At 42.4% G+C, this 18,195-nt stretch overlaps 1 protein-coding gene across 1 annotated transcript in view; it reads left to right on the top strand.

Moving 5' to 3' along the window:
* Positions 1-2,774: 2,774 nt before the first annotated feature.
* The window catches only part of ly75 (lymphocyte antigen 75), a 158,037-nt gene continuing 142,616 nt past the window's right edge, over positions 2,775-18,195 (top strand). The window contains exons 1-2 of the mRNA XM_078552240.1: positions 2,775-2,955; positions 5,552-5,929. Coding sequence (XP_078408366.1) covers positions 2,859-2,955; positions 5,552-5,929 — 475 coding nt within the window. The 5' untranslated portion in view covers positions 2,775-2,858. The remainder of the gene's footprint in view (positions 2,956-5,551; positions 5,930-18,195) is intronic.

The raw sequence follows: 18,195 nt of genomic DNA, 5'->3' as shown, positions 1-18,195 counted from the left end.
AATGGATCATTTTCGGGTTGGCAAGAAGTAACAAGTTGTGTGCCACAGGGATCAGTGCTGGGGCTTCAACTCTTTATAATTTACATAAATGATTTGGATGAAGGACTGAAGTTATGATTGCTAAATTTGCTTATGACACAAAGATAGTAAGGAAAGTAAGTTCTGAAGGGACATAAGGAGGCTACAAAAGGATATAGGTAGGTTAGGTGAATGGGAAAAGGTCTGGCAAATGGAGTGTAATGTGGGAAAATGTGAAATTGTCCATTGCGACAGGAAGAAAAAAAAGGAAGCATATTATCTAAATGGTGAGAAATTGCAGGGCTCTGGGATGCAAATCGGTCTGGGTGTCCTGGTGCATGAATCACAGAAGGTTAATATGTAGGTACAGCAAGTAATTAGGAAAGCAAATAGAATGTTATCATTTATTGTGAGGGGAATTGAATACAGATGTAGGGAGGTTATGCTTCACTTATACAGGACATTGGTGAGACCACATCTGGAGCACTGTGTGCAGTATTGGTCTCCTTATTTAAGGAAGGATGTAAGTGCTTTGGAAGCAGTTTAGAGAGGGTTTACTAGACTAATACCTGGAATGGGCAGGTTGTCTTATGAGGAAAGGCTGGACAGGCTAGAATTGTATCTGCTGGAGTTCAGAAGAGTAAGAGATGATTTGATTGAAACATGTAAGATCCTGAGGGGACTTGACAGGGTGGATGTGGAAAGGTTGTTTCTTATGGGAGAATCTAGAACTAGGGGTCATTGTTTAAAAATAATGGGTTACCCATTTAAGACAGATGAGGAGAATTTTTTTCTCTGAGGGTTGTGACTCTTTGGAACTCTCTTCCTCAAAAGGCGGTGGAGGCAGAATTTTTGAATATTTTTAAGGCAGAAGTAGATAGATTTTTGATAAGCAAGGGGGTATAAGATTATTGGGGGTAGGCAGCAAGGCAAAGTTGAGGTTTAAATCAGATCAGCCTTGAACTTATTGAGTGGCGGAGCAGGCTCGTAGGGCTGAATGGCCTACTCTGGCTCCTAATTTGCATGTTCATATGTAAACCTATACAGGGCTGCTTGCAGGCTGCCCGGTGGGGTCCCTCATTCAAAATCACTCAGTGCCTGATCGGGAGACCTGGCATTGGGAAAGGGGGACCAGCTCAGGGCCATCCCCCTGCTTTTGCTGCTGACCCTCACTTCTCCTCCCCTGTGACCTCAACCTCACGATCCCCTCCAGCCATTATTCACCTGTGATCTGGGATCCAGCAACAAACAATACTAGGCCCCAGTTGTGCTGCAGTTTAATAGAGCTGCTGACCACTGATTGGCTGACAGCTCTTGGCAGGTGGGACTTCCGCTCCCTGTGTCCTTGATTCCAGGGAAGGCACGCCACTATCTGGTTAAGTGCCTGCGTGCTTAATTTGGCGAACCTTCCCTACAAGATGCAAAGAAGGGCTTTTGTGTCACAAGACCCCAAATGCCTCTGTTAAATATGCCCCAGCTCAATATTCCCACTAACAAGCTCCATATAGAACCATTACACACATCCTCCAAAGTGCCACACACACTACACCCTAACCCCTCTAGCTTTAACATTGCAGGCTCTCAGCAGCAAGATCCACCACGCATTCAACCTTCCCCCCTGCACCCCCCAACTCCCCAGGGAAACTGAAAGAGGAGGAAAAACCAGCTCACCCACACTTCCACACCACCCCCACCCCCACCCCCACCCCAGCCCCAGCCCCAGAGGAAGATAGTGAGGGTAAAGACACAGCATCAATTGTTACTATTGTCATAGGCACTGGCTGAGAGAATGGCACCATGTATAACTTAGAGGTCAGGGTAGAACACGGATCTGCAGAGTGGGATGCACTGGGCACTACTGGGCAGCAATCACTTCAGATGGGAGGGACTCCACAGGTGGTACTTTTCCAGGGGCAAGGTCACATACTAGTCCTGCTATAGAGGAATGAAATGAGGACTGGCTGTGAGTTAAGCTTCTTCTTGGTGGCCTGATTCCTATCCTGAATTTTCTTTTGTAATTTATGTGTTCCTCCTTGACCATTTCATTTGGCACTTCCTCTTTGCTTTCGTAATCCTTTTTTGGACTTATTTCCTAACGTCTATGTACTGCGTGTATGCCTTTTGCTTTTGTTTCAGTTTTGTCCTTATCTTTTTATTCATGAATTAGTTTCATGATTAACTAGTTTTTTTTAATCAGAGGAACACATTTCTCCTGAACTTTTTATCACAGTTAAAACTATTTCTCACTGCCATTCTATAATAAATATTTTGCTTTTGAATGTCAGTTTTTTTTTTCAATTTACCTGCCCTAGTTCCATTAACCTATGCCTTAACTTCTTAATCATTTTAAATCTTATATGTTAGGATTGTTATTGCCTAGATGAAAACCACTCACAGTATATGCGTAAACATGCAGGACACCCACACCGGCTTGTTTCCTAAGATTACAGGAACCCAAGCATTGCCGGGAATAATTTACGTCGTGCACCATTCAAACATACAAAACCCCTGAAGAAATTAGTCGTCCCAAGGTCAGTTGTCGCATTTAATTGCTGATGCAGTCAATTTATTTGTTCAGACGGATTAGTTAGATTTACAGATAAACTGGATTGTAATAGCTTTCACTTTTGTTTCAGTTCACTTTTGAGATATTAGGGGGAACGTGACATATCTTGAGCAACCAATAAGGAAGTGCTAATTGAAGGCTCTCCTGCCTCCGCCAATCGAGTCCAGTGTTGCTTGTGTGGAGCAGCAGCGGGGTGAGGACGGGGCTCGGTTAATTTCATATTCCGCCGGCATCGCAGTGTGAGCACCAGAAACAGCCTAGAAATTGCGCAGGCATGAAGAGGTGGTGCGGCAGACAGATTCGTCTTTATTTTATTCTGATATTCGAGATCTTTGTTGAGCGTTGGGCAATAACAGCTTCTCAGAGTACAGGTGCGGTTAAGTTTAGAACAGTACCTACATATATGTCTGGTCAATGTATATGTTGTGTCGTATTTTTAATAACTATGTCGATTTTGAATATTTCTTCTGTCAATATTTTAATTGGCGTTTTTTCACGAATTGCCGATTATATATGAATGAAATGTGATTTTCTTCCCGGCTTTAATGAAAGAAAACAATTGTTTCTCGAGTAAGACTGGATTGTCGCTGGCTCAATTCCAACTATCACTGGTGAAGAAGGAAGTCACCTCTTTGCTTACTTGTTTTCTGGTCGGGTTGTACTGGCAATTTCTGGTAAACGTGTTCTAGCTAAAGGCTGGGTTTCTGCAAAGGCCTCCATGTATATTTACTTTAAAGTCCGTTAAGAATAGAACAGCACTGGAGTTCAATTTTGAACATCTTATTTGCCCCCTCCACTTCGCTTTCGGGGTGCTCACCCCATTTGCACATGTAGCTGAGTGGGTCGAAACTCCAAGCCTCCTTATAATGGCTTGTCATAAATATTCACGGGATTATGCAAAATATTTTGGGAACTGGACAATGTCATACTATCTCTTACGAAACCTTAGCATTTAGCATTCCATGTGGCATTCCCACTGAGAATCTGCCCAATGATAGCTGACGCATTCGAGTTACAGGTGTTCTGTGGATGAGTCAAGCTGCTATTTGAAAGTACAGCATTCCAAAAACGTCCATTTAAATTATAAAATCAAATAGGATGGTGTCTGTTCAGGGGAAAAATGGATTAACTGTTTCCACTTAAATCATTGTCAATGTTTTTGATTTCATCAGGGTTGCCATTTTACTGTCTTGATTGAATGAGATCCACGTTTTTTTTTGCTTTTTTTTTCGTATGTTGGTGCCACTGGCTAGGCTAGCATTTATTGCCCATCCCTTATTGCCCTTGAGAAGGTAATGGGGAGTGAATGCCTTGAACTGCTGTGTCACTCACTGTGCTGTAAGAAGGGAGTTCCAGGATTTTGACCCAGCAACAGTGAAGGAATGGCAATGTAATTCCAAGTCAGGATCGTGTGTGACTTGGAGAGGAACTTGAAAGTGTTGATGTTCCCCATGCATCTGCCGCCCTTGTCTATCTAGGTGGCAGAGGTCGTAGGTTTGGAAGGATCCTTGCTGAATTGCTGCAGTGGATCTTGTAGATAGTTGCAGCAGTGTGTACTGTGCATTGGTGATGGAGGGAGTGAATGTCGAAGGTGGTGAATGGGGTGCCAATCAAGTGGGCTGTTTTGCCCTGAGTAGTGTTGAGCTTTTTTGAGTGTTGTTGTTGGCATTGCACTCATCCAGGCAAGTGGGGAATATTCCATCACACTCCTGACTTGTGCCCTGTAGATGGTGGGGATAGGCTTTGGGGAGTCAGGAGGTGAGTAACTATCAGAATTCCCAGCTTCTGACCTGCTTTTGTAGCCACAGTATTTATATGGCTAGTCCAGTTCAGTTTCTGGTCAATGGCAACCCCAGGATGTTGATAGTTGGGGATTCAGTGATGGTAATGCCATTGAATGCCAAAGGGAGATGGTTAAATTCTCTCTTGTTGGAGATGGTCTGGGACTTGAGTGGCACAACTTTACTTACCAGTTGTCTGCCCAAGCCTGAATTTGCCCAGGTCTTGGTGCATATGGCACAGACTGCTGTGAATTTGCTTTGTGAAGTGTTAGGAAAAATGATTGTCATTTAATTTTAATTTTTCATCAAATTATTGGTACGTGTACAAATTATATGTACGTGGGTTCTGTATTAATAATCCAATTCTTCAATCTGCTTTAAGTTTCTGAACACTGGTTGCTGCTTTATTCTTCACCTGCCAATGAAATTACTTTTCGTTGAATTTTCCTTTTGGCAGAGCAATAGCTTTTATAAATCTTTCTGCGTTAAATATTGTATAACACTTCACCGTATGAAATTTACTGATTCAGATAATTTGAAACTATTTTTCAAACTGCATGCTGATGGGAAATCACTAAATGCAGATTGTTCATACTGCTTGGCTGTACTTTGTACGCTGTGATTTTTCTTTCACACAATTAGTGTTACTGCAACCATGACTCACCCGTGAAACTTTGGTATTGAAATTAGTGTTTCAGAATCACTAAAGGGGATTTTTAAGAGCAAAGTCTGTCATCTAGCATAAAGGGAAGTAAAATAGTGTGTCATGCTTCTAATTATTGATAATAATTCTGGGGTTGGGGGTGGAATTCTAAATGAATTTCATGACCAGATATCAATCATCCTGTTGCATAACCCAGTGCACAATGGTCAACAATGGAATGCTTGGTTCATTCCTCCATTCCCGTGATGCTATTTTTTTTTAGTGTACAATCCATCAATCTTAACTCATGAAAGACTGTATCAATCACCCAAAGGGTACACTACTGTCATTGAAAAACATATATTTAAAATCTGGTCTTATGGATGCCAGTTTGAAAGCCTGTGACTTGGTTAGTTAGACTTTTGTATTATTTATTTGTATATTTGTTCCTCGTGTATAAGGTGAGCTTCACCCTTTGAAATAAAGAAGTGCTTAAATTACTTTGAATTTCTCATGTCTTTTGTTCTTTATCTTATCCCTTAGGTAATGGCATCTTTGCCATTCAGCATCAAAATACAACAAAATGCCTTGGAGTACATTCCCCTAGAATGACAATGGAACATTGCAATCAGCTAGAACAGCTTCAGCAATGGAAGTGGGTGTCTGAGCATCGGCTGTTCAATATTGGCACTAAAAAATGTCTTGGCCTTGATTCTTACAACAAGGAACAACCATTAAAAATGTTTGAGTGTGATACAGAAGTTACAACCTTGTGGTGGCGCTGCAAAGATAGTACACTATATGGCTCATCCTCCTATAAACTGACTGTCAAAAATGATTCTCCAACAGTGAGCATTGATGCAACTGATGCATGGAAACAAAGTGGTGATGGCCATGATGTTTGTGAGCAACCATTTCGTAGTAAGTAACATTTGGTATATACAATAAATGTTGATGTGGTTGTTGTAATGTATGGAATGAGTACTTTGCGAAGCAAGTTATTTACATTGGACATTAAACATGGAATTAAATATAATGGAAGTTTTGAATTAACAATATTTGGAGAATTACGATAAGTTAAATCAAGTTTTTGCTGAAGGTTGTTGAACGTTTGACTTGTCCTTTTAACTGTTGTAAAATAAAATGCATTGGTGTACTTAGCAGGGAAGTGGCAGGATTGAGGTGCTCACATTGCTATATATTTATCAAAATCATGCCCTTGTCATAATTCCAGGGACTTCCCTACAAAGAAGAAGGTGAAATTTGAGAGGGAGTTTTCATTTCAGTTATGCTAACTTTAAGCTCAGAAATTATGCCAATGCTCTTGCTAATGAATATCAAGGTTGTTTGCAGTGATGATGCATTGGAAAACTTGGGGACTCACCCTGGTTATACTTCAGAATAATTCAACAGCAGTAGGAATGACGTTTTAAAGCACTTATGCACACTGAACTGATTCAGATCTGACAGTGAGATTTTCGGTTGTCAGGTTAAGGTCTGTTCATGACAGCAATGAAGCATGTTGCTGGCCTGTATTCATCCCAATGTGTTTGAAAGTTCATATGCAGGTGGCAAACCTGAGTGGTGCTGGTGGACTTGAGGTCTTGCATTTTTTTAATTCAGTCATGGGATGTGGCTGTTGTGACTAGGCCAGCATTTATTGCTCATCCTTAATTGCCCTTTTTCAGAGGGCATTTAAGAGTCAACCACATTGCTGTGGCTCTGGTGTCACATGTAGACCAGACCAGGTAAGGATGACAGATTTCTTTTCCTAAACGGCATTAGCAAACCAGGTGTTTTTACGACAACCAGCAATGGTTTTGTGGTAATTCCAGATTTTTAATGAATTCATATTTCACCATCAGCCGTGGTGGGATCCAAGCCTGGGTCTCTGGAACACCAGTCCAGTGATAATACCACTATCCCACTACTTCTCCTATTGGTGCAAAGCCAAACATGAATAGTTTCATACCCTTGCGCCCTCATCTCAATGAATTTCGGGCTCAGCACAATGCTGAACTCTTCTTCCGCCGCCTTCGTCTCCATGCTCACTTCTTTGGGCAGGAGTCCTCTCCCCGTTCAACAGATCATTTTATCCACCTCCAATAATCTTCCTCCACCTGGACCTCTCCCTCTGGATTCTTACCTTCTCTTGATCTTTTCATTGAGAACTGTTGGCGTGACATCAGTCGTCTCAATTTCTCTGCTCCTCTCACCCACTCTAACCTGTCTGTCTCTGAACTTGCTGCACTCCATTCTCTCAGGTCCAAACCTGATATTGTCATCAAACCTGCTGACAAGGGTGGTGCTGTTGTTGTCTGGTGCACTGACCTCTACCTCCTACCTCCCCCTGGGCCATGACCCCACCACTGAACATCAAGCCATTGTTTCCAGGACTGTTACTGACCTCATCTCCTCTGGAGATCTTCCTTCCACAGCTTCCAACCTCATAGTCTCCCAACCTCGGATGGCCTGCTTCTACCTCCTACCCAAAATCCACAAACAGGATTGTCCCAGCAGACCGATTGTGTCAGCCTCTTCCTGCCTCACGGAACTCATTTCTTGCTATCTTGACTCCCTTCTCTCTCCCCTTGTCCAGTCCCTTCCCACCTACATCCGTGATTCCTCTGACACCCTACATCATATCAACGATTTCCAGTTCCCTGGCCCCAACCGCCTCCTCTTCACCATGGACGCCCAATCCCTCTACACCTCCATCCCCCACCGGGATGGTCTGATCGCTCTCCGTTTCTTCCTCGCACAGAGGCCCAAACAATCCCCATTCACCACTACTCTCCTCCGTCTGGCTGAACTTGTTCTCACACTGAACAATTTCTCCTTAAACTCCTCTCAGTTCCTCCAAATAAAAGGTGTGGTGTGGGTACCCGCATGGGCCTGAGTTATGCCTGTCTCTTTATGGGGTATGTGGAACATTCCTTGTTCCAGTCCTACTCCGGCCCCCTTCCACAGCTCTTTCTCCGGTACATCAATGACTGCTTCGGTGCTGCTTCATGCTCTCGTCTGGACCTGGAAAAATTTATTAATTTTGCTTCCAATTTTCACCCCTCTATCATTTTCACATGGTCCATCTCTGACACTTTCTTTCCCTTCCTTGACCTCTCTGTCTCAATTTCTGGTGATAGACTGTCCACCAATATTCATTACAAGCCTACCGACTCCCACAGCTACCTCGACTACAGCTCCTCACAGCCCCCTTCCTGTAAGGACTCCATCCCATTCTCTCAGTTTCTTCGCCTCCGTCGCATCTATTCTGATGATGCCACTTTCAAAAACAGTTCCCCTGACATGTCTTCCTTCTTCCTTAACCAAGGTTTTCCACCCACGGTGGTTGACAGGGCCCTCAACCGTGTCCGGCCCATCTCCCGCGCATCCGCCCTCATACCTTCCTCTCCCTCCCAGAAACATGACAGGGTCCCCCTTGTCCTCACTTATCACCCCACCAGCCTCCGCATTCAAAGGAGCATCCTCCGCCATTTCCACCAACTCCAGCATGATGCCACCACCAAAGACATTTTCCCTTCTCCCCTCCCCCCCGGCGGCATTCCGCAGGGATCGTTTCCTCCGCGACACCCTGGTCCACTCCTCCATCACCCCCTACACCTCAACCCCCCTCTCACGGCACCTTCCCATGCAACCGCAGAAGGTGCAACACCTGTCCCTTTACTTCCCCTCTCCTCACCGTCCAAGGGCCCAAACACTCCTTTCAACTCAAGCAGCATTTCACTTGCACTTCCCTCAATTTAGTCTACTGCATTCGTTGCTCCCAACGCGGTTTCCTCTACATTGGAGAGACCAAACGCAGACTGGGTGACCGCTTTGCGGAACACCTTCGGTCTGTCCGCAAGCATGACCCTGTGGCTTGCCATTTCAACATTCCACCCTGCTCTCATGCCCACATGTCCGTCCTTGGCCTGCTGCATTGTTCTAGTGAAGCTCAACGCAAACTGGAGGAACAGCACCTCATCTTCCGACTAGGCACTTTACAGCCTTCTGGACTGAATATTGAGTTCAACAATTTTAGATCATGAACTCTCCCCTCCATTCCCACCCCCTTTCTGATCCCCCTTTTTTCTAAATATTTATATAGATTTTTCTTTTCCCACCTATTTCCATTATTTTAAAATGTATTTCCATCCATTGTTTTATCTCTACCTTTTAGCCTATTTTGATCCCTTCCCCCCACCCCACCCCCACTAGGGCTATCTGTACCTTTATTAGCACATTCCTTAGATAATATCACCAGCTTCAACACCTCTTTGTCCTTTGGTCTATGACATCTTTTGCTTATCTCCACCTATCATTGACCCTCTATCCAGCTCTACCTGTTCCACCCCCCCCCCCCTTAAACCAGCTTACATTTCACCTCTTTTCTATTTTCACTTAGTTCTGTTGAAGAGTCATATGGACTCGAAATGTTAACTGTGTCCCTCACTGCAGATGCTGTCAGACCTGCTGAGTTTTTCCAGGTATTTTTGTTTTGGATTTCCAGCATCCGCAGATTTTTGCTTTTATCTTACATGAATAGAGATTGGTTGCTGCTGATAGCATGAGTATTGGTTGACTTGCATTACAGGGATGCCTCAGGTGCCAAATTACCATAATGGAAGCTTTAACAGGCACAAATATCAAAGCAGGCTTCCGACTCACATTCATTAGTGATATGTGCACCTCAGGGGGCTTACAAAAAAGATAAATCATTGTTTAACTCAGGATTGTCCTTTTGAATTCCATGATGAACGGAGAACCCTACTTATCCATCCTTACTGGGAGATTTTCACCTGTTATGAGCCTTAATCTTTGAGATTTTATGTTGGTTCAGAGCACTTTATCTTCATAACTGTCCTTGAAACAGATTGGAGAGGTTGGGACTCTTCTCCTTGGAGGGAAGAAGACTAAGAGGAGATTTGATAGAGATATTCAAAATCATGAGAGGGCCGGACAGAGTAGATAGGGAGAAGCTGTTCCTGGTCATAAAAGGATCAAGAACAAGAGGGCACAGATTTAAAGTGATTTGCAAAAGAAGCAAATATGACGTGAGGAAAAACTTTTTCACATGAGTGGTTTGGGTCTGGAATGCACTGCCTGGAAGTTTGGAGGCAGGTTCAGTCGAGGCATTCTAGGGCATTCGATGATTGTTTCTATTCAAATAATGTGCAAGGATACAGGGAAAAGGCAGGGCAATGGCACTCAGTCATAATGCTCATTTGGAGAGTCGGTGCAGACACGATGGGCAAAATGGCCTCCTTCTGTGCCGTTAAAATTCTGAGATTTTGTGAAAGGAGCAGAAATGATCCAACCTTGCTTAAGTTAAATGTTTACCATATAAAACATTTTCTCTCTATCAAAGAGTTGGAAATAACTGTTCCTGTGAGGCTTTTAGTGCTAAACAGCAGGCCACAACAGGCCATAAAAGATCACATGCAGTAGAACGTTAATTTGGCTTGCGAGTTGGTGAGTCAACAACATTGGAGAGTATGTCATCTATGCTGTTCATTTAGTGGGATTTTCCAGATTTTCTTCTGAGTTCTCTGCCGGAATACCGTGACCGCCTCCATGGGTAGGGCAAGGAGGAAGGTCCTGAATCCACCCAAGCCAAAACAGGGATCAAATCCCATGCTGTTAGCACCAATCTGACCCACACGGGCTTGTCTAGCCACTGAGCCAACCGGCCCCCCAAGGGAGTTCAAGTTGCTGTTGGCAACATGCAATTCATGTACATGTTGCAGCCCAGAGCTATGAATAGTGATGGTAAAGGCTCCAATGTTCTTTCCATCACTGGCAGAACAGGAATCTCTCCTCTTACTACCTGCCATTGGAGGTTGGAAGAATTTACAGGTTGAGTATCAAGTGTGAACCCACCTTCCTTGGCTATCAAGCCCTGGAGTGGAACTTGAACCTGTAGCTTTTGGCTCAGAGGCAGGAATGCTACCCACTGCACCACAAGACCTCCCATTTTTCAGATATTTACCTGCAGTTGTGACCATGCCAGAAACTTGAGGTTTGGGATCTAAACAGGGATATTCCTAGAAGACAAATTTACAAATATAATAGTGTCTCATTTGGCTAGTATATGAACATTAGAATTTCCACATGCAGAAAATTGTGATGAGCTGCGTCAACTTCTCTGGCACAAAAATGGAACAGTTGGAGCAATTTACTCTGATTTGTAGAGGTTATGTTTTTAAAAAATAAATAAATCTTTTTCCTTTCATGCTCTTAATCCTATCTTTCTTTCCCTCTCTTCCCATATCTAACTTGATTCTTAATTCACCTTTTTTCTTTTGCTATTCATCTCTTTGCTATTCCTCTCTTTTTCTGTCCTCGATAAGGAGATATACTGTTGGTCTCAACATTCACCTAGATCTCCGATATGACGATGTTCTTGCTGTGCCATTAGCAGCTCACATGTCAAATAATTTGCAACACACAAAGCTTTTTTGAGCTGCAGGATGAGGGAAGAAATATCAAATAAACTGGGAACACTGCAAGATGCCCTGCTCCAGCAAATTCTGGGCCATTAAGATGCTGTATTGATGCTGTATTCTGGAAGAGCTAGATCAAAGGAACCAGGGGACCTTTTCATTCCTAATCTATTGTTTTCAATTCCAGAAAGTAATTATGGATGAAACCTTGATTTAATTGCAGCAAAATACTGTTAAACTTAAGATATCCTCATTGTATTCAATGTGATTTTATGTTGGCTAGTGAATGTTTAAATTTGTACCTGCCACTGGTGCCACATTTACAAGGAAAAACTCAGCAGGTCTGGCAGCATCGGCGGAGAAGAAAAGAGTTGACGTTTCGAGTCCTCATGACCCTTCAACAGAACTGAGTAATATTAGGAGAGGGGTGAAATATAAGCTGGTTTGAGGTGGGTGGTGGGGGCGGGGGGTGTGGTTGTAGGGACAAGCAAGCAGTGATAGGAGCAGGTAATCAAAAGATGTCACAGACAAAAGAACAAAGAGGTGTTGAAGATGGTGATATTATCTAAACGAATGTGCTAATTAAGAATGGATGGCAGGACATTCAAGGTACAGCTCTAGTGGGGGTGGGGTGGAAAGACTAACAGGGCATAAAAGGTATAGATTTAAAAATAATGGAAATAGATGGGAAAAGAAAACTCTATATAAATTATTGGAAAAAACAAAAGGAAGGGGGAAGAAACGGAAAGGGGGTGGGGATGGAGGAGGGAGTTCAAGATCTAAAGTTTTTGAATTCAATATTCAGTCCGGAAGGCTGTAAAGTGCCTAGTCGGAAGATGAGGTGCTGTTCCTCCAGTTTGCGTTGGGCTTCACTGGAACAATGCAGCAAGCCAAGGACAGACATGTGGGCAAGAGAGCAGGGTGGAGTGTTAAAATGGCAAGCGACAGGGAGGTTTGGGTCTTTCTTGCGGACAGACCGCAGGTGTTCTGCAAAGCGGTCGCCCAGTTTACGTTTGGCCTCTCCAATGTAGAGGAGACCGCATTGGGAGCAACAAATGCAGTAGACTAAGTTGGGGGAAGTGCAAGTGAAATGCTGCTTCACTTGAAAGGAGTGTTTGGGCCCTTGGACGGTGAGGAGAGAGGAAGTGAAGGGGCAAGTGTTGCATCTTCTGCGTGGGCATGGGGAGGTGCCATAGGTGGGGGTTGAGGAGTAGGGGGTGATCGAGGAGTGGACCAGGGTGTCCCGGAGGGAACGATCCCTACGGAATGCCGCCAGGTGGGGTGAAGGGAAGATGTGTTTGGTGGTGGCATCATGCTGGAGTTGGTGGAAATGGCGGAGGATGATCCTTTGAATGTGGAGGCAGGTGGGGTGATAAATGAGGACAAGGGGGACCCTATCATGTTTCTGGGAGGGAGGAGAAGGCGTGAGGGCGGATGCGCGGGAGATGGGCCGGACACGGTTGAGGGCTCTGTCTTTTTGTTTTTGTTTTGAATTTCCAGCATCCACAGTTTTTTGTTTTTACCACATTTACAAGGTTGAATGTGAAGGCAAGGAGAAAAAGTACAGTCACCATACTACAGAAACAGGAAGACATTGTCTCTCTTGCAAAATAAAATTTTCTAATAATTGTGAACTATCACATTTGAGCTGGGTGATATGCTTACTCTGGATATGACTCATTGGTAATTCACTGGTTCATTGATAATCCAAGCTGTTTCAGCACTTTCTGCAAACAAACTTCATTCCATGACTGGGCCTCAGACTTCAGTTTTGTACTATTTTATATTGTCTGCTCCCTGTTTCTGATCAGGATATGTCTTTCTCATGTTAAACTTCTTAACAGCCAGTAGGTGAAAGAGGAGACCGGAAGTCGGTCTTTACTCACGTTAGACTCATACAGAAAGTGAAACATTACAAGTGTATAGCTTCTAATCCTATTTATCACCCCAGTGTCAATAAATGTCTCTTTATGTGTGCTCAAATAATGAATGCCCTCTACCTGTTTATCCTTGCTGTTGTACAATTAACAGATTCCCTTTTATTTAAATAAAAGTTAACGTTTAATGCTCACAACAGTATTTCAAAACTAAGCGAAAAAAATGATTTTCCACATTGTATATATAGAAAGTATTACATTATAAGACACTCCTCTTATAGGACCCCCAATAACTTCTTGGTGCAAGCACTTTTTGTGAAACAATCAGATAATTGATGACTTTGCACCAACCCACTTAATCTTGGAGATTTCCTCCCTCGCTCACATTTGTTTCATGTTAGCATGTCAATTTTTTCCACTTAATTTTTTGTAGAGTGTATGTTATCCACCAGGAGCAATTATCATTGTAACATTCAATAGGTAAACTGTTTTCAGTACACCCCTTGTGTAGAATTTCCCCCAAAGTATTTGACAAATTGAATCCCATATCCACTGCTTTCACAAGAACTAGTGTTTCTTCAGCTAAAGCACTTTTAACAGTCTTTTTTTACTTTTTCCACTGTGGGAGAGTCGTCTCTAACATGCATATTTCCCATTCGCTCTTCAAAACCCCAAGCAACTAGCCCTGCTTTAAGTCCCATCTGTAAGGACATTTTCTGTACAAATCTACCAATGCTAGAAGGCTAGCTGTCCCCTATTTGGTATACTTCAGAATAACTCCCAATTCCTTCCTCCTATCTAATTCACTTTTCTTTTGCTTCTTATTAGTTTACCCTCTAGTTTATTAGCAGCCACCTGAATTTCACGGTCATGAGGCCTTCTGCTTCTAGTCCTATCTTGAGACTGTTCTATAGCCCTCCTTTCATTGCGTAATCTATTAAAGTTACAACTCTACTGGCATTTCAAAGTCTTTCAGGACAACTACTGTAAGATCCTTGTGTGTGATCGGAGATCTTGCTCGAGTATGTGATCATTTTCTAACACTTATCACGCTTAGACCCACTATTAGAACTCGCACTGCGCTTTCTTACATTCTATTCTTTTGTCCCATTCTGCCAGTCCATGGACCTCACTTCTTGGCCATCATTTTAAGCATTTAACAAATATATAAACTTGCCAGTAACTTTTCCTGCAAATCCCACTATAGTTGCATCCCTCTATTCACTGGATCCTTTTCAAAACAGCTGCTATGATTCTGGGAGTTTGTAATCGATCCCAGTTAACCATGAGGAATGAACCAGGACCCAATGGGTATTAGTTTCCGGGATTTACGCAGAACTTATGTTAACGAATACTGGATGATCTCAGGGCTGTGTACTTACACCTTTGCTTTTCATCCGTTACAAGAATGATTGTCGATCAGAGTACAATGATCATAATGGTCCTGAAGTATGCTGATTACTTGTGGGTCTCAAAAGGAATAACAAATGAAACTACAAGAACTCTGAGAAGTTCATAAAATGGTACAATAACAATTCTCTTAAAAGTGATCGAAAACAAGGTGAAAAAACTAGTTATAGACTTTAGGAAAAAGCCAATTAATGATATTGCTCCTGTGAAGATTCATGATGTGGACATTAATACCTAGATATTTGTCGTTACTTTTAAAGTAGATTTTAAGTTGAATGTAGGGGGTGGGTTGGGAACAGTGAACAGATGTGGTGGCCAAGGGATACTACATCAGAAAATTAAAATCCTTTCGAGTGCACCCCAGAATCATGAAACTCTTTTGTACAGCCGTAGTTTAGAGTGCTGTCCTTTATGGATGCCTCTCCTGGGACTGTTGCCTTGGGAAAGCAGACTCTTTAAGGGTACAGAGATTATTGAACCAGGCAGGAAGGTTATTTGATGAGCAGATCTTTCTTGACAAAATCTGCTCTCAAAGAATTTTGACAAAAGCAAAGAGTGTTATGAGCAATGAGAATCACCCCTTGTCTCCGTATTACTGCTGGATGTGTTCAGGGAAAAGGCTACAATCTTTCTGACGCAGGACAAATCGGTTCCTGAACTCATTTGTGCCTTTCTTGATAGGAACGTTTAACAGGAGTTTGATGTATGGATGAGGATTTGCTGTCATGGTGGGACTCACTGATTATTTTAATACATTGGAATAGTTTTTAATAGATACCTTAGTTAAAGTTAGACCTCTGGGGTAATTTTCTTTCTTTTTATTGTTATTATTCACTTATATGTAATTGTTCATTTGTTAAACAATGTACCCAAAATGAATTTCTATATGGACGATAAAGTGAAATTGCATTGAATTAATAGTTTGATTACCAGGTTGGTAACCACTGTATTAGCATCATGCCCTATTAATTTACCAGGACCTTCCCATTCCTTGTTGCCCTCTCATTTGTAATTGACTAAAATCTATCTTAGTTGGACTTAAGATGCCTTAGAGCTCTCTGCATTTTTTTTCCATGACCTCATCCTTGGTGTGCAGAAAAGTTGGAACTAATATTAGTTCCCTTTTAGGGCAGGGGCTGTCACCCAGAACAGAAGGTAATTTGAGATTCCTCCCATAGAACAATTGATGAGGACTATACCTTCCAACCATCTGAAGCGAATTCTTTGCATAAACTGCCCATGCCAGTGCAATTATCAAATTAGTTTGGTTGATTTGCAAAGATTTTATGTAGCGCATGATTCATTTCAGAGTCCATTGTTGAAAAGACTTTAGCTTCATGGCCACAATGTTTGTGTTTTCACATGTCTCTAAACTTGTCATTAGCAAATTCCTCTTCATTATCAGTTAGAAACTTAGCTGGTGCTCCAGATCCGGTTCCTATCCATTTCTCTATGGCTTTATCTACAATCGGCGTTTGTTCTTGCCATGTATTCCTGTAGGAAGACTAAATCTGGTTGCCATGTCTATAAAGTGAAAATATTGTGGGTCTTTGTCCCATACCTTTAGATCCATGGCAATTACCTTATTTAAAGTCACATGCCAATGGAAGGCTTCCAACAGGATTTGATGGTGTGCTCCAATACATTTTACATATTTCACATTTTACAGTAACTTCTTTGAGCCTTAAACTCCTTATCCTTTAGCAGGAATTTTAATCTTTGACAAAAAAGGCTAAGCAAATTGCCTGTGCAGCTTTAAGAGAATTTGCTTTTCTTCTTGGTTTCTTATAACCTGGTGCAATTTGTTAAAGTGTACAATAATGCCCTGATTAGATAAACTGCATATCCACTGACTTTCCAAAAACAATTGCTTTGTCATGCTGTGTCCAATTTCATGTGTGCCTTTTTCATGGAAGGCTTACTTAACCATAAAGGCATCTCACTGTAGACTAAATCTGTACCAATAACGTGACTTACTCCAGTTATTTTGCATGGACTCACTACTCTCTCAACCTCAATGTGTTGTCATCCCTGAACCCTAAACAAGTAGAACTTTGATAGTCCCTGACCTTGCATTGATCCTCACTACTGAGTGGCTAAAATGTTATCCAGATTCAATCTGTTCCACACACTGTCCATGTGAAAACACTATCTAATGCCATACAGTTAAATCAGCACTTTCTTTAGTCTTCACCACTACAATTAACACTTCCTTTGTCTTGTGTCCATGACAGTTTTGTCTATCTCTCCTTAGCCCCCACCTATAGCTGACCTTCTATCCTGCTTTACCTGCTCCACCGTTTAAACAGTATAAATTCCATCACATTTCTACTTCTCTTTAGCTCTGAAGAAGAGTGATACGGAAAAGAACCATTAACTTTGTTTCTCTCTCCGCAGATGCTGTCAGACCTGAGTTTTTCCAGCATTTTCTGTTTTTATTTCGGATTTCCACCATCTGCACTATTTTGCTTTTATTTGCAGAAGTCAATATTTACTTAGTTTAGATTTATTCACAAAATGAAACATTACAAGTATAAAGCTCCCAACCCTAATCATCACCCTAGTGTCAATGTATCTCTTTATATGTAGTCAAATAATGAATGCTCTCCATTTGTTTCTCTTTACCCTTAATTTATACAATTAACATTTCAATCTCTGCCATGCCTATGTAACCAAAATGTTCTGTCTATCCACAATGCACATGGATTGCAATGGTTCAAAAAGGCAGCTCACCACCACCTTCTTGAGGGCAATTGGGGATGGGCAATAAATGCTGGCCTAGCCAGCAATGCTCACATCCCATAAAAATTAGGTTTTTAAAAATCCCAGGTTTGAAACCCCTTGAACGATTGCATGGCTACTTTCTTTGCCTCTCTCGACATGCTCCAAAGAGGCCATTTGGGCACTTATTACCCCCCCCCCCCTCTCTCTTTCCCTATTTTCACTGTGCTTCTGTCCCCTCTCAACTTCTGCCCTATAAACTCTCCTACCCATATGCCTGGCTAACCCTTTTCCATCTATGGCCCCTCTACTCTTGTTCTCTGGAAAGACCAACTCCATCCACTTTCTTATATCCCTTTCAATCCAAAAAAACATACTTTCATCCAACCTCACTTCCTTCTGCATTCCTCTCTGAAAGGGGAGAATGGGTGAGGAAACTCCCTCAAACCTGCACTTTCTCACACACACACACACACACACACAGCTGCCTGCCCTTGGCCTTCCATTTGCCACTATACTTTTATAGCCATCAATTCCCTTAACCACTTCCAATGCCCGTTTCCCCCAGACACACCTTCACCATCTCCCATTCAGGTTTTCCCCCCCCCCAATGCCAATCTTTGTTTCTTATATTCAAGTCTGTGCCCCTTGGACTTTACCTAGTACATAACTGACTTCACCATCCTTTGATAGATCAGGTTGGATGATATTAGATTCTGCCTATTTTCCTCTGCCA

This window comes from Cetorhinus maximus, chromosome 11, assembly GCF_964194155.1.
Source record: "Cetorhinus maximus chromosome 11, sCetMax3.hap1.1, whole genome shotgun sequence".
In the NCBI taxonomy this organism is placed as follows: domain Eukaryota; kingdom Metazoa; phylum Chordata; class Chondrichthyes; order Lamniformes; family Cetorhinidae; genus Cetorhinus; species Cetorhinus maximus.
The sequence above is the reverse complement of the archived record's forward strand: the minus strand, read 5'-3'. Positions and strand labels throughout refer to the sequence as shown.